The sequence below is a fragment of the Adiantum capillus-veneris genome, chromosome 25 (genome assembly GCF_014529385.1).
Source record: "Adiantum capillus-veneris isolate H3 chromosome 25, ASM1452938v2, whole genome shotgun sequence".
Classification (NCBI taxonomy): Eukaryota; Viridiplantae; Streptophyta; class Polypodiopsida; order Polypodiales; family Pteridaceae; genus Adiantum; species Adiantum capillus-veneris.
The window spans coordinates 96,919,342-96,935,521 of NC_140955.1; the positions used below are offsets into that span (position 1 = coordinate 96,919,342).

General features: G+C 41.2%; 1 protein-coding gene across 3 annotated transcripts; it reads left to right on the top strand.

The window, feature by feature from the left end:
* Positions 1-12,069: 12,069 nt before the first annotated feature.
* LOC147425345 (uncharacterized) lies at positions 12,070-15,859 on the top strand. Of its 3 annotated transcripts, none has more exons than XM_086500570.1 (8): positions 12,071-12,727; positions 12,984-13,280; positions 13,389-13,454; positions 13,576-13,644; positions 13,767-13,841; positions 13,940-14,335; positions 15,140-15,263; positions 15,427-15,859. In XM_086500570.1, the coding sequence occupies exons 1-8, from the start codon at positions 12,251-12,253 to the stop codon at positions 15,462-15,464; spliced, it is 1,542 nt and encodes a 513-aa protein (XP_086356696.1). In that variant the 5' UTR covers positions 12,071-12,250; the 3' UTR covers positions 15,465-15,859. The 3 variants fall into 3 exon arrangements, with proteins under 3 accessions (XP_086356698.1, XP_086356696.1, XP_086356695.1); XM_086500569.1 differs by having other exon boundaries at positions 12,073-12,727; positions 15,137-15,263; XM_086500572.1 differs by lacking the exons at positions 15,140-15,263; positions 15,427-15,859 and adding an exon at positions 14,870-15,105 and having other exon boundaries at positions 12,070-12,727.
* Positions 15,860-16,180: the final 321 nt, after the last annotated feature.

Sequence of the window (16,180 nt, forward strand, 5' to 3'; positions counted from 1 at the left end):
TGCTAATACGTGGAGACTTATGACCCAAGGAAATCCAGAAGTTGTCAAGTTTGATGCATTATGCACATTGTTGTTGCAAGAGTCCCTTTCCAGAAAAAACAGGACTAGACAGCGTGCATTTGAACAGGCTTTTATTGCTTCTCAAAGAAAGGGTGGTAACAACAATGCAGCCACTTCTTATGGTTCTGCTGCGAGTGGCAAAAATTATGTTCCTAATGCTTCTGCGGGCAACAATTCGTATAGCAATTCTGGTGACAAGGGCAAAAAGAAGATGCGTTTCCATTATTGTAAAGCTAATTATCACTTGATCAAGTCGTGTCCTAAGTTGAAGGCCAAAGAGGCTAAGAAGAAAGAGGGTGGTTCCACTGCAAATGCTGGTTCCACTACAAATGCAGCCATTGTTGAGGCTTCAGTGAAAGGAGACTGTGCTGCTGATGTTGATGCAGAATGGGCTTTTAGCGCAGAGTGCACTTACAATCCTGCTGTCCATGATGCATGCTTGTCAGTTGCTGCAGATTCACATGTGTGGTATTTCGACAGTGGTGCTACAAAGCACATTACCTCACATTGTGAATTGTTTACCTCTCTCGAGTCTGTCCCTCATGGGAATTCAGTCACTTGTGTCAACAACACCTCTTATCCAGTTCAGGGAGTTGGAAAGGTTGTGCTCATTGCTGCTAATGGCAATTCCTTCACACTTGTTGATGCACTTTATGTACCTGGGATCAAGAAGAATCTCTTGTCTGTATTTGCACTTGCTAGACTTGGACTTGTAGCCAAATTTGTGGATGACAGATGTACAGTTCATGATCTCAGTTTTGGTGTTGAAATTGTTGCATCTGAGCTTTTGTGCCGTGGGCTGTATAATCTCACTTTGTATGACAAGTGTGGACAAAATTTTGCAAATACTGTTGCAGATTCAAGGGCTATTTCAGATGCAAAACTTTGGCATGCACGTTTTGGTCATCTGAATTTTGCCAGTTTGCTGTGTTTGCAGAAATCTGATATGGTTGCTTCTTTGCCGCCTCTTGAAGCACTTGTCAAACATGTTTGTGAAGGCTGTATTTTGGGTAAGATGCAGCGTTCTAAATTTCCAAAGGATGGTTCAGTTCGGGCCACATGCAGGTTGCAGATTGTGCATAGTGATGTTTGTGGGCCCATGCAAACTCCGTCCTTGGGAAATTACCTGTACTTCATGACTTTCATTGATGATTACTCCAGGCATGCATGGGTATTTCCACTTAAAGAGAAGTCCGAAGTTTTTATGTGCTTCAAACAATTTCTGGCTATGGCTAAAAATGTCTCGAAATGTACTATGGGCACCCTCCGTTCCGATCGAGGGGGGGGGGGGAGTATATGTCTCATGAATTTAATGCATTTCTGGCTAGTTGTGGGATAAAACACCAATGTACAGTGCCTTATATACCTCAGCAAAATGGTGTTGCTGAGAGGAAAAACAGGTCACTGACGGAAATGGCATAATGTATGGTCAAAAGTCAAGCTTTGCCGCATTCTTTTTGGCTTGAGGCCATCATGTGTGCCACTTATGTACTTAACAAGTGTCCTACGAAAGCTTTGCAGTCTATTACTCCATATGAAGCATGGCATGATAGAAGGCCTTCTATTGAGCACATGTGTGTTTTTGGTTGTTTGGCATATGCTTTGGTGCCACAAGTGCAGTGCGCGCAGAAAATTGGATGATAAGGCTGTCAAATGTATTTTTGTTGGTTATAGTGCTGAAAGCAAAGGTTACAGGTTGTATCATCTGCAAACAAAACGTATTTTGGTTTCTCAGGATGTAGTGTTTGTGGAAGATTCTGTTCAGCCCTTGCTGTCATGTACTACAGACAGTAATGTAAGCTCACAGGACATTTATGACACTTTGTTGCCTCTTTTCAGTGGTGGAAATACGAATGTAAGTTCCAATGAGGCGAATGTACAGCCTATGGGGGTTTCTGAAAATGTTTTAGATCAGCCTATTACTGATGCAGATGTACATGATGTACTTGATGAGGAAAGGGCTGAAAATGAGCAGGCTAGAGGTATGCCAAAATGGTTGGTGCACACTTTGCGTGACAGTAAATTGGATGCACCTTTGTCTAGTCGTACTCGTTCAGGCTCTCGCCATGCATCTTATGCATCAGATTGTTATGCTTTGGCTGTGTCTAGCTTACATGATGTTGAGGAGCCTTTGTCTTTTGATGAAGCACATAATTCAAAAAATTGGATGGATGCCATGCAATCAGAATATGATGCACTCATAGAAAATGACACATGGACTTTATGTGATTTGCCTCTTGGCAAAAAGGCCATTGGTACGAAGTGGGTTTACAAGTTGAAATGCAAGCCGGATGGTGAGATTGATTGCCATAAGGCTCGACTTGTTGCAAAGGGTTATGCACAACAAAAAGGCATAGATTATGAAGAGACTTTTGCTCCCACTTGTCGTATGACTACTGTGCGTTTTCTATGTGCATTGGCATTTTGGTTGGGATGTACATCAATCAGACATTGTTATCGCTTTCTTGAATGGTGACATATTTGAGGAAGTTTATGTAACGCAGCCTCGCGGTTTTGTCATAAAAGGACAAGAGTACAAAGTGTGCACATGTAAGAAGGCTTTGTATGGGTTGAAGCAATCTCCTCGTGCTTGGTATGAGAAAGTTGACACTCAATTGGTTAAACAAGGCTTTCGTAACAGTCCAACAGAAAGCACATTGTATGTAAAGCGTAAGGATGATGTACTTCTCATTGTGGTTCTTTATGTCGATGATTTGCTGATCACTGGACCAAATGAGAGAAATATTGCTGAATTTAAGGCTGATTTGAATGCTACTTTCAAGATGAAAGATTTGGGGCTGTTGCATCATTAATTGGGTATACAGTTTAAGCAGTGTGATGGTGGTATTGCCTTGTGTCAGAAAAGTTACATAGAGACATTGCTATGTAAGTTTGGACTTGAGGATTGCAAACCTATTGCCACTCCCATGGAAACATGTTTGAAGTTGAGTGTACATGATGCTGGTGATCGTGCTGATGTCACTCTTTACCAAACTGCTGTTGGCTGCCTCATTTATGTATGCAACACGAGGCCAGATATTCAGTTTGCAGTCTCACAGGTCAGCAGATTCATGCATAGCCTAGGGTCTAAGCATTGGCAGGCTGTCAAGAGGATTTTCTGCTACCTTAGTGGCACTTTACATCTTGGCTTGTTTTATCCCAAGGGGGTATCATTGCCGCCAGACTTACATGCTTTTTTGGACTCAGATTGGGCTAGTTGTTTTGACACGCGAGTGTCCACAAGTGCTTTTCGTTTCATGCTTGGCTGTTCATGTATATCATGGTTGAGCAAGAAGCAACCTACTGTGGCCACTTCGAGTTGTGAGGCTGAGTACAGGGTAGTCTTCACACCTACGGTTGAGTGTGTATGGCTCAGATGCCGTATGGCTGATTTGGGTGTTGGACAAGACACTGCCAACACTATCTACACTGACAGTCAGAGCGCATTGGCAGTTGTGAGGAACCCAGTTTTTCATGCTGGCACAAAGCACATTGAGGTGCATTACCACTATGTCAGGGAGAGGCTCTCAACAGGAGAGATCAGCTTGGCTTATGTGCCAACACAGGACAACCTTGCAGATCTTTTCACAAAGGCATTGTCTCGTGAGAAGCTTAAAGCTTTCCGCAAAGCTTTGGGCTTACTCCCCTTTGTGGACTAATCATGTCCTCAGGGCATGGCACTTCCCTTTACTCATGTGCCAGCTCTCTTTCACCGCATCACTCCAGGGGGGATTTGTTACCATATACATGTGATAGTGATGTGTGTGAACACACTAGGACTTCCGGGGCATTTTTTCCCTCTTTAGGAGGTTTTTTCTCCCGTGCATTGTATATACGCCCATCACTCTAGGGCTATCTACCACACTAAGTAACACACTCTCTATTGTGTGCCTTGAGCTTCCTTCGTCTTCTCCAAGCTATGTGCGTTTCTCTGCAACCCTAATTCCAACAATAAAAATTCTTTCAATACATATTAAGTGCATAAGTGAAGGGTGAGTTTAGGAAATGAAAAGACAAATGAAGGTGGAAATTCAAAAGACAATGAAGGTGAAAAGTCAAAAGACAAATGAAGATGGAAAGTCAAAAGACTTTTTGTGTCCATCTAAATAGGTGTTTCTCTGCTCTTTCATTTTTTCTTTAGTGTTTGTGTGTGTGTGTGTGTTGTATTCATCTTTCTTAGGTAATATTGTTGCAAATCTATGTTCTTCGTCATTGTCTGTCGTTACGTGCTATAGATTAACGCATCGTTTTTGTTGTTTTTGAGTGGAATCTTTGAATTAGGAGCACCTTTTAATTTCTTTGAAGCCATTAGGAACACCTTTTGATTATCTATACGCTACTTATACACCACAAATTTCAATTCATCAAGTTTTCTTCATCTTTAAATTGTATTTGCATGAATACTTTTTATTATACATATATATTATAGTTACGCAAACAAAATTGTATATACGATAGACCTTGCTCCAGCCATATCAATCACGAAGTACTTTAGCATTGAACCAGAAGGAAGAGGGCGAAGAGGAGTATCTCTGGACTAAAAAGCTTCATTTTTGGAGGAAGGACCACTAACTATCCTCCGAAATGGGCACCCAAAGAACTGGGAAAAAAAGGACTTTTCAGGTTTTTCTTCTTTTGGCCATACTCACAATTGCGAGTTGAGAGACTTTATATTACTTTTAAGGTTTTTTTTTTTTGGCCATACACACAATTGTGACTTGAGAGACTTTATATTAACTCAAAAAGAATACAATTTCCCTCAAACACTACATCTGCCTTGAGGGGCTAGGGTTCCATCAGAGACTTGTACACAAAAAAAGAGCACATATCCTTTTACCCTCTTGAGTGTTCTAAGCAGCTCATTGCAGACCTCCATTCTTCATCCTTGTTAGTTGCCCCTCTTGCTCCTACACCATATATGAGCTCAGTGCTCTGACACACAATATCATGAATATGAGCTACATCCAGTTTTCCCTCATAAACTCAAAGGTTTCTTGACTTCCAGACCTGGTTTAGGTAACAATATCTGATAACTTGTGTGCACACCAAAACGGCCTGGCTTTGGATACCACGCCCTTCCAAGATCTAGCCATTCGTATAGAAGATGATCTTCCAAGTCCTTCTTTTTATTTTTTACAATAGAATCCCTCTTCCAAGCTACTTCCAGTGTAACCTATCCCCACTTCTCATTCCCAATAGCAAACAATGAAATTGGCATCTTCACAAACGTTATTTTTTAGAGGATTTTTTCATCACACCTTTGGCTTCTATGTGTTGTTTCTGCATTAAGTGCTAAGCGGGGGTGGTACAGTTACATCCCCCAGTGCTTCATGGTTTTTGGCATTCTTATATGGCTAGCGATCTTCTTCGGCTGGCCACCCACTCAATTCCATGTAGATTGCATCGCTGCAACCTTCTAGGTGGTTCTGATGAGTGATTTTGGGCAAGATGGTGGGGTTTCCTATGTTTATCCATTTCTATGGGATCTTTAGGATTGTCCCACATCTATATTTGTTTGGATGATTTCCCTACCTACACCTACTTCATTATATATGTGCCTAGGGTGGTAGGCTCTCGCTCATGGTTTTTTGCAAAGTTCGAGTGTTCATTTTTGATAACATTTTCTCTTTGTGTTGGGCCTCTATATCTCATTCAAAGAGAATACAGATGGCATACATGGAAAGAGATTATGTTGGGAACCTATTCTAAAGAAAGACTGGTTATGGCCTTTTCCTGTTTTGATTTGTAATATTTTTTTGACTATGGGATGCCTCTCTCCCCACCTGTGAGGCAATGTTGTAGTTGTTTTTATTTTAATACATTTCCTGTTCTATATAAAAATCTCTCACTGACATGCATACTCTCACACTTTAGATATGGCCCAAACTACTTTATGAAGAGTAAAGCCACACTAGATAAGATCTTTTAATATCAATAGAGAAGACCCAAAAAAATTTAAATCTGTAGCTCGATTAATTGAAATTCCAGCTCAAGTTCCATGTAATGTTGAGGTGTTTACTAGTTGTACTAGGAAAGAAGAAGCCTTTTTCGTAAACTGCATCATACACAGGTGCAGAGAGCTAGCAAAACACCTTCTAAAAATAAAATTGTTAGCCTTCTCAAACAATAAGCCTTCTCAATGAAAATCTATAGTCTGTTAAAAAGCAGATTTAAAAGGGTGACCTTGATTTCATCCCTAGACATCCATCTGTTGTTGATAATAATCTCTCAAATGTATTGCCCCTACTTCATGGCATACATGAGCATTGGTTACTTGAGTAGTGTCTATTGTTTATATAAGATTCATTAAAAAAACGGAGTCCTACAAAGGGGAGCAAATTGATTGAGTGGAGATGCTAGCTTCTCTAGATTTAATCGTCATTGATTCCAAGCAATTTAAAATCTGCAAGGGAATTTAGAACCCCTAGGAGGAAACAAATTGCTACCAAAGAATATGTATTCCAAATTGAATCCTTGCTAGCTTCAGCAGATAGTTGGGCGTGGGTGAAAGTCCAAGAATTTTCTTTTCATGAGGAGATCCAATAATCGTTGGAAGCAAGAGGGAAGAAGTAGCTCTCAGGCTCCAGTTGGCTACTAGTCTATCTTAAAGGGTAGTAATGCCCACAAATTTTAAACATCCATGCTTTTATTGAAGATCAAAAAAATTGTGTGCTACTTTAGAAACTCTCTTAACTTCTCCCCAAACAAGGTTTATGACAAGGGTAATGATCTGTTGGAATTTGGTTTTGCTAGGTTGCCAACAAGCCAATAAATACATCTCAATGAGTCTGTTCGACTGTAGGTAAAACAACACTAGCAGTAGGAGAAGAACTGCTAGAACCTGCCAAATCCTCCACAGAACCTGAATCCATAGAACATGGGCATACACCATAAACTTTAACAATGTTCCATACACCTCGAAAGCAAGTATATGTTGCATCATGTGAATGAACAATTATCTCCATCCAATTTTTTATCAATGAGAAAAATTTAAAAAACATCATTGATTTCAATCATAGTAGAAGACTGAACCTGTAGTAGAAAATGCCCAACTTGAGTAGAAACTGAAGGGAAACTGCACTTGCTATATAGCACAAACTATAATAGACTGCAAAAAACCTATTATGCAAAAAATTTCAGTGGAATAATTTTTGCACAAATGGACATAATTGATTACACAATACTTGTTGCAGTGGAAATAGAGGCATGCCAACAAGCCCAAATCAAAATTCTAAGAACACCAAACCTTGCATGCTTACCCAAAGTATTTATTGACTTGATGACGCTCGCCAAAGCTCACCGTTATTGGAGGAAGTAAGTAGGAGTGTGCAAGCGATATTGACAGTTATGCCCGAGAGGACGCGACTTGCTCTGATACCAATTGTTGGAGTTAGAGTTATAGGAATGCACACACAACATGGAGATGTAGAAGACGCTCACCAAAGCTCACCAAAATTGGAGGAAGTGAGAAAAAGGGTGTTGGCGATGCTGGAAACTATGCCTAGGAGGATGCAACTTTCACTAAAACCAATTGTTGGAGTTAGGGTTGTAGGAATGCACACATAGCTTGGAAATTGTTGGAAACAGGGTTGCAGGGAAAAACACACAGCTTGGATAAGATGAAGAATCTCAAGGCACACAACAGAGAGTAGTATTACTTAGTGTGCAATGGAAATATAAGTTAGCCCTAGAGGGATGGACGTATGTACAATGCACGGTGGAAAAAACCTCCTAGTGAGGAAAAAAAAATGCCCCGACGGTCCTTTGTGTATTCATCACTACCATATATGTATGGTAACAAATCCCCCTTGTGGGAGTGATGCAGTGAACAAGAGCTAGCACATAGAGTATAGCGAAGTGCCATGCCCTGAGGACATGATCAGTCCACAAACGGGAGTAAGCCCAAAGCTTTGCAAAAAGCTTTGAACTTTAAGGCCTTTGTGAAAAGATCTGCACGATTGTCCTGTGTTGGCACATAAGCCAAACTGATCTCTCCCGTTGAGAGTCTCTCCCTAACATAGTGATCATGCACCTCAAGGGTTCCTCGCAACTACCAATGCGCTCAATTTGTCGGTGTAGATGATGTTGGTAGTGTCCTGTCCAACACGCAAATCAGTCATAAGGCATTTGAGCCATACACACTCAACTATAGCTATGAAGACTGCCATGTACTCAGTCTCACAACGAGAAGTGTCCACATTAGGCTACTTCTTTCTCAACCATGATATGCATGAACTGTGGAGCATGAAACAAAAACCACTCATGGACACTCGCGTGTCATAACAACCAACCCAATACGAGTCCAAAAAAGCATGTAAATATGGTGGCAATGATTCCCCCTTGGGATAAAATAACCCAAGATGTAAAGTGCCACTCAAGTAGTGAAAGATCCTCTTGACAGTCTGCCAATGCTTAGACCCTAGGCTATGCATAAATCTACTAACATGTGGGACTGCAAACTAAATATCTGGCCTTGTATTGCATACATAATTAAGGAATTTAGTTTGGTAAAGAGTGACATCGGCACGATCACCAGCATCATGAAGACTCGACTTCAAACCTGTTTCCATGGGAGTGGCAATAGGCTTGCAATCGTCAAGTCCAAACTTACTATAGCAATGTCTCGATGACGTGTTTGACACAAGGAAACATCACCATCACATTGCTTAAATTGTATGCCCAAGTAACGATGCAACGACATTTATCTCATTCGGACTAGTGATCAACAAATCATCCACATATAGAACAACAATGAGAAGTACATCACTCTTACACTTTACATACAAAGTGCTTTTTATTGCACTATTACGAAAGCCTCGTTTGAAAATTGAGTGTCTGCTTTCTCATACCAAGCATGAGGAGATTGCTTCAATTCATACCCCATCCAAAATGAGTTGCCATGCACATAGAAAATGCATAATAGTCTCATGACAAGTTGGAGCAAAACTCTCTTTATAATCTATGCCATTCTGATGTGCATAGCCTTTTGCAACAAGTCGAGCCTTATTGCGATCAATCTCACCATCCGACTTGCGTTCCAACTTGTAAACCCACTTTGTACCAATGGCCTTTTTGCCAGGAGGCAAATACATAAAGTCCATGTGTCATTTTCTATAAGTGCATCATATTCTAATTGCATGGCAACCATCCAATTTTTTGAATTTTGTGCTTCATCAAAAGACAGAGGTTCCTCTACATCACATAAGCTAGAAATAGCCCAAGCATAACAACCTGATGCATAAGATGCATGGTGAGAACCTGAACGAGTATGACTAGACAAAGGTGCATCCAATTTCTTATCACGCAAAGTATGCACTAGCCATTTTGGCATACTTCTAGCGTGCTCATTCTCATCCCTCTCCACATCAAGTGCATCATGTACATCTTTATCTCAGAAATAGGCTGATCCGTAGCATTTTTAGAAACCCCCATAGGATGTACATTTGCCTCATTGGAATTTACATTCAAGTTTCCACCACTTAAAAGAGGCAACAAACTGTCATAAATGTCATGTACTATGAGCTTACATTACTCTCTCTAATACATGATAGCAAAGGCTGAACATAATATTCCATAAACACAACATGACGGGAAACTAAGATACGCTTCCTTTGTGGATGGTATAACCTGTAACCTTTGCTTTCAGTACTATAACCAACAAAATTGCATTTGACAGCCTTATCATTTAATTATTTGCGTTGCGTTTGTGGAACTAAAGCATAAGCCAAACAACCAAAAACGCAAATGTTATCAATAGATGACTTTTTGCCATGCCATCCATGCTTCATATGGAGTCATAGACTGCAAAGCTTTTGTAGGACACCTGTTAAGTACATAAGTAGCACACATGATGGCCTCAACCCAAAATAAATGTGAAAAATCTTGACTCTTCACCATACATTGTGCCGTCTCCATAAGCGACATGATTTTCCTTTCAGCAATACCATTTTGATGAAGGGCAAAGAGGGAGGGACAACACCTAGACGTCCACTAGAAACATATTCAAGTGGTGGGTTCCCTTAGCAAGTGGCCAAGTTGTGTTGATTCTCTATTTCCCACTGAGGAGATAGTTCTTTGGAGATCACTTATTTGGGATGGAGTCCCCTTAGTACAATTAATCACTTATTTGGAGATCGGTCATTTGGGACGGAGTCCCCTTAGCACAATTGATATAAATTTGTGGTGAGTGGAAATCTCCTTTTACTACACTATTTGTAACGGGCAATGGATCTTCTAACGCAGTAACACCCCTCTCATGATTCTCATTAGTCGATGCATTGGTCTCACATCAATGAGTCTTCCATACTTTTCAACAACAATTTTAGTCTTTCATTTGGAGACTCAGAGTCAGAAGAAGAGACAAATATCTTATTTCATAAGGATGATTGCGTGTGCACGTGTAGCTATTGGCACTTGGCATGCACGTGTTGTCCATGACCTGACATGTAAGTGTTACACTACATAGCATGAGGAATCATAATGTCTTTTCTCTCTCTCTCTCTCTCTCTCTCTCTCTCTCTCTCTCTCTCTCCCCCCCCCCCCCCCCCCCCCCCCCCCCCCCCCCCCCCCCCCCAAGTTGGTATCTACTAATTACAAAAGACCTTTCAAGATGCTCAATGAAACCAATATCCTAGAGGGTGTGTGTGTACTAGATACACATCAAGGTGGCATATATGATAAAGTGCATCATGAACCACGGTGGAGGTGCATAGTGCCATCTAACGTGTCCCCAATCCATGATAAAAAATATTGAGGAACACACCCATAGTCTAAGAAAGGAGAGTCTCAACCGCCTGTCAGTTGTCCTGGAGGAGCCCGACAATGTATCCCCATTGGTTGAAACTCTGACCGGAGAACAGTCTAGCTAGTAGTAGATGGAGGGGAAGGCAAGGAACCCAATACATGAGCACATCTGCTCTCAACAGCAGCAGCCTTGCTTTGACCTATAACATCTGTACCATCAATCAACTTAATGATATAATATGCACAAGCTTCCACATGACCCATATTGTAATGCAACGAATAATTGTAGACTCTATCGTGGATGGAAATCAAACAAATGCACAATTGAAGGAAGCATATCAAGAGATCCCGATGTATAGCTGAAAGCCGTAAACATGAAGACTAATCTATAGGAGAGCCCTCATATAGAGTATGTGACCGTGGAAACCGCAATAGCCATGCAATTGCCCTCCTCTTCACAAAACCTATGTGTGTACTTCTCCATGTACAAACACACATATATGTACAAGTTTATGTATAATTTTTTGTGTATTTATATGTGTACACATACTTGTACAAACACACAAGTACAAAAATAAGGAGAGAGGAGTATGATAGTATGTATGGGTGTATGTGCGCACGGATCAAATGTGTGTGTGTGTGTGTGTTATGTGTAAATATGATATAATTGTATTAGTCCCATATCAGCCAAGAGTAAGATTTTAGTTACACATGCATAAACCTAGATACAAAAGTAGACTAAGTACATAATTGAACGGAAACTCAAAGGCAAGCTCCAAAATTAGAAGTGAAAATTGAAGGAGAAGATCAGTGTGTTTCTCCAATTTTGGGCCGAAGAGGAGGGCTATCCATAAAAAATAGGCGGAATGTTTTTGCAACTTGGGGGGCTCGTGGTTCTTTGGCTCATTGTCTGGCTTTTGTTTGGTTGATCTTTGGATTTGCTCTCTCTTGGTATATAGAATTTAGGTGGTGCATGCATGCATATGCACAATTGCACTATATGAGTATTTGGTGGTGGTTGGGGGGGGGGGGGGGAAGAGAGAGAGAGAGAGAGAGAGAGAGAGAGAGAGAAAGAGTGGTACCTTTGTTAGATGCAAGTGGGAGGCGTGCCATTGGACCAAATAGAATAAATAACATTAATAAAACCAAATAGGTGCACGCTTCTGGATTTTTTTTTGGGGGGGGGGGGGGGGGGGGGGGGGTTGGGGGTTAGAGAGAATGTATGTTGATTGGGGTCGTCAGTATATAACAAAGCAAGACCGTGTACAGTTCCCTCCGAGACTGGTCTTTGTGTGTGTTTGTACAAGGGAAAGAGAGAGAGAGAGAGCGCGAGAGAGAGAGGATGAGCAGTACTTGTGATTGAGAGAGAAGAACAGAAAAAGAGGGCAAAGAGCATAGTGTGTGTGTGTGAGAGAGAGAGGGCGAGAGTGTGTAGCTATTGAACTACATGGCTTCCCTACCCCATCCTCAGCTCTCTGATTTTTACACACCCAAAGCCTGCATTAAGGAAGCCTCCTCCAATACCAACAGCAGCAGCAACATTGCTCATCATATGCAGGGCTTGTACTCTCTCATGCATTCATTGCATCCAAAGTACCCACATGAAGCAGCACCACCACCCTCTCATCATGCAGATCACTACAATATGAATGCAGCAAAACCCTTCTATTATAGTTCCAGCGTGCGCGGGATGAGCGGCGGCCGGAGCATTGGCGTTGAAGTTGAGGAGCCCTCCTTCCTCAGCACAGTCACTAGCACCTCCCTTGATGATCATCAAGTGAGCTCCCAGCTGCATCTTCATCCTCACAAGCAGGCAGCAATGGAGTGCAAAACCCCACTTAGTAGAGCTAGCTCACTGCAGCATGGAGAAGAGCTCCATGTCAATGCTGCCAAAAAGAGGATCAGAGCTGTTATGGAGTGCAAGGTAAGCTCATGATAATTATATGAATTGAAAGACATTGATGGAAAATCTCTGTATCACATTAATCATGATTGCATTAATATCCACTTAAGTTAAGGTTGCCATTATGAGAGCTGCATTCATTATTGCATGTGCACTAAAAACCTCTTATCTGCACAAATCATATGTTGATCATTGAAAATTAACTGCATGTATTGAAATGAATGTGATTTTGTGCTGAGTTTGAGGTGTAATTAATCACTGACGTCGTCGACCACAGGAGGCTGACACGAAGAAACGCATGAAGCTCAATACTTGTGAGACGTACCAACATCGAAAGACCGGCAATGTACTTGCGGATGTTAAGCCTGTCATAGCCAATGCAGACAAGTTGAAAGCTTTTAGTCCCATCAGCAGGCAAAATAGCATTATTACAGAGCAGAAATCACCAGAATCAAAATCCAACATCACTAAAGCCTCAAGCTCTCTTGACCAAGAGTCGCCCTCAAAGCTAGATTTTATACACGTTCGAGCTCGCAGAGGCCAAGCGACAGATAGTCACAGCCTTGCCGAAAGGGTATATACTCCTCGCTTCTTCATAGGCTAGGCTTCTCAGAGGAGGAAGCATTATCGTGTGAACCATTTGGAACAAAAGACTGAAAAATTCTTAATTATTTGATTACAGGTAAGAAGAGAGAAGATTAGCGAGCGAATGAAGTACTTACAAGATCTTGTTCCAAGCTGCATTAAGGTAATAATTCTTTGTAATGCATTGATGAGAAGTTTAATGTATCCCCTGTTTTCATATGCTTTTCATGATGGTCTTGCTGTTTCTATATTATTGCTCACCTCTTTCCTTTTTGTACCATCAGGTAACTGGCAAAGCTATGATGCTTGATGAGATCATCAACTACGTGCAATCGCTTCAGCGACAAGTGGAGGTATTAATTACAATGCTAACCTGATTTAATGCTTATGACACTTCCTAGTAACATTCAATATATCATATCATCATCTTCAGTAGGCTGATTTGTACTATTTGATGTTGGGATCGTGCCCTCAGTTTCTGTCTATGAAGCTTGCTACCGTGCCTCCAAGCCGATTAGAGTTCAGCTTCGATGATCTCTTTGGCAAAACGGTATCTATAACTAAACCCATGTTAATCCTTTCCTTCGTCACTGATCTGCTTCCAGAAGATAAATGTTGATAAGCAATGCAATGGTGTTTCCATGACAGGCGGCTGCACAGCCAAGTCATGCAAATGTTCCCAATACGACGAGCATACTAGGGAGCGACAGCATGGCCGTGCCGGCCACATTCACAGCTCCTTCAACAGATTATGCAAACAATGTACAATCGGGTTTCGTCAACAGTATTTTGAGGAGCAATGAAATGTTTCCCGAGAGCGTGCGGTCACATGATGTGAACTCTAGCATCCAACTAACATCAAATCCTGAGATGATGAGCATGGCATGTAGTGCGGCCGATCAGTTTTTCGCAAATCTGCCCTCTGATTTGGGAGTAGAGGATCCTTTGGTGCACCACAGCGCGGCAGGCAGCAGCAGCTGTAGCCTCGTTGCATCCCCAACTACTACCGTGCTCGACCCAGTGCAACAATCATGCATCTCACAGGTGAGCCCCTTCATGCAAGTCTATGTTGAAGGAACATTCAAAATAGTATGCAGATGATTTGTGGACTTCAATTTTGATGCATGGGGGGTATGAGTCATGGGAGGAATTGTAGGGTATCTTCTCTTTGTGTGTCAGGGGTTGAAGTCTTCTATAATTAACAATTCCTTCACTCCTGGAATTCTAGTCATAATGCTAAGATTATGTATGTATTTGATCATGTTCTCATGTGCATTAACTGTTGAATATGTGCATAGTCGCACTTGCCAACTCGGCTCTCGCTAGCATTTTAATACATGAGCGACATTAATTAGCTCAACTCTTCCAGCTTGAGCATAACCTATTAGCTATGACCTTTAGAACAGAGTCGTGTGTGTTAAAATGCTAAGATTATGTATGTATGTATTTGATCAGGATCAGATGTATTGAATGTGTGCATTTTCTCACTTTTCACTCAGCTCTATGCTAAGATTATGTATATATTTGATTATGTTCTTTAGTGTATTCACAAGAAGATTTAGAAATTTTCTCATGTAGGAAAACGGAGTCTTTTCCAGTGTTTTTCATACAAAAAATAACATCATGAGCTTCTGCCACGGGGGGCCGGCGGTCCCCTGCCCCCAATCGTACCTAGCTAGGTATGCGGTGCCTCCCTCACAGAAGCTCATGATGTTGAGGTAAGTCACAACGTGGGAATCATTGTGAGAATTTGTCCAAAACTTCTTCTGATTGAATATGTGCGTCTTTCTCACTTTTCACTTGGCACTAGCTAGCATTCTAACATACATGATTTTCATGTAACAGCAGAGCTCTCAATTGGAACTAGAGTGGGATGATGATCTACACAACATTGTGCAGCAGATGGGCTGTTTTCATTCACAAGCCAATGCTAATTCAATATGGCTCCCAACTGAAAACCTACCAACTGAAGGTATGCAAGGGACTTTAAATCCGTTACCGTTGTTCACCATAGCTGAATTGGTCTTTGTTTGAGCAAATAATATTAAGGCCATTTTTCAAGGAAAATGGAGGAAGCTCTTCCCTTTACCTTTATATTGTTTCCTCATTTCAGAGCTTTTTCTTTGTGGTTGTAGGATTTTTTCTCCAAGGCAATGCAAAGGAAGAGCTGTAATTAAAACAGCTATCTTTAAGGACTAAAGTTGCAAGGAAATGGCAAGACAAAAACCCATGAAGGCAGAGCTTTCATGAAGCCACAGCTTATTATGATGGGCTTCATGACAGCTCAAATTATTTTATTCTTTCTTTTTACTGGCCATTTCTGAACAACATTACAGATTTGTACCATGAGAGGAGCCAGTTTTGCCTCTTGTTTTTCTATGTATCCGCTATTTTGACCCGCCAATTCGATCCGACGGCTCTAGTGGCTGCCCCGGGATCCATTGTACCAGTTTTTTTACATGCATGCTGACAAGCTCATGTATATATCCCTCTGTGTTTCCAGGTCACAAGGGAATTTTGTAAAAATCAGTTTACTTGGCTTTTTAACACAGAGAATTGGTCGAAAAATCGTACACTACTATACAAATGATCATGGATGAGGCATCCCTTTTCTCTCTCTCTCTCTCTCTCTCTCTCTCTCTCCCCCTTTTTTTTTTTTTCTTTTTAAAATTCCATCAACGTGAGGGAAGGTAGTAGGGAGAGCTTTTCATACATATCTGTGTATTTACAACCGGACATTGCTGAACATAGTACACCCACAAGGGGCCGTACCGTGGGGACGACTTCCCCAATGCACTCAATCCCTAGTCTCTCTTCTCAAATAACTTAAAAAAAAAAAAAACCAAATAAGCATTTGCATTAATTAGAGAGACAAAATGTTACATCTGT

Bases quoted from the DNA above. Each gene is read 5' to 3' on its own strand.
- LOC147425345 (XM_086500569.1), top strand. From the start codon at position 12,251: ATGGCTTCCCTACCCCATCCTCAGCTCTCTGATTTTTACACACCCAAA. The intron at 13,455-13,575 runs GTAATAATTCTT...TTGTACCATCAG, and splicing joins TTGTTCCAAGCTGCATTAAG to GTAACTGGCAAAGCTATGAT. The intron at 15,264-15,426 runs GTATGCAAGGGA...TTGTGGTTGTAG, and splicing joins TGAAAACCTACCAACTGAAG to GATTTTTTCTCCAAGGCAAT.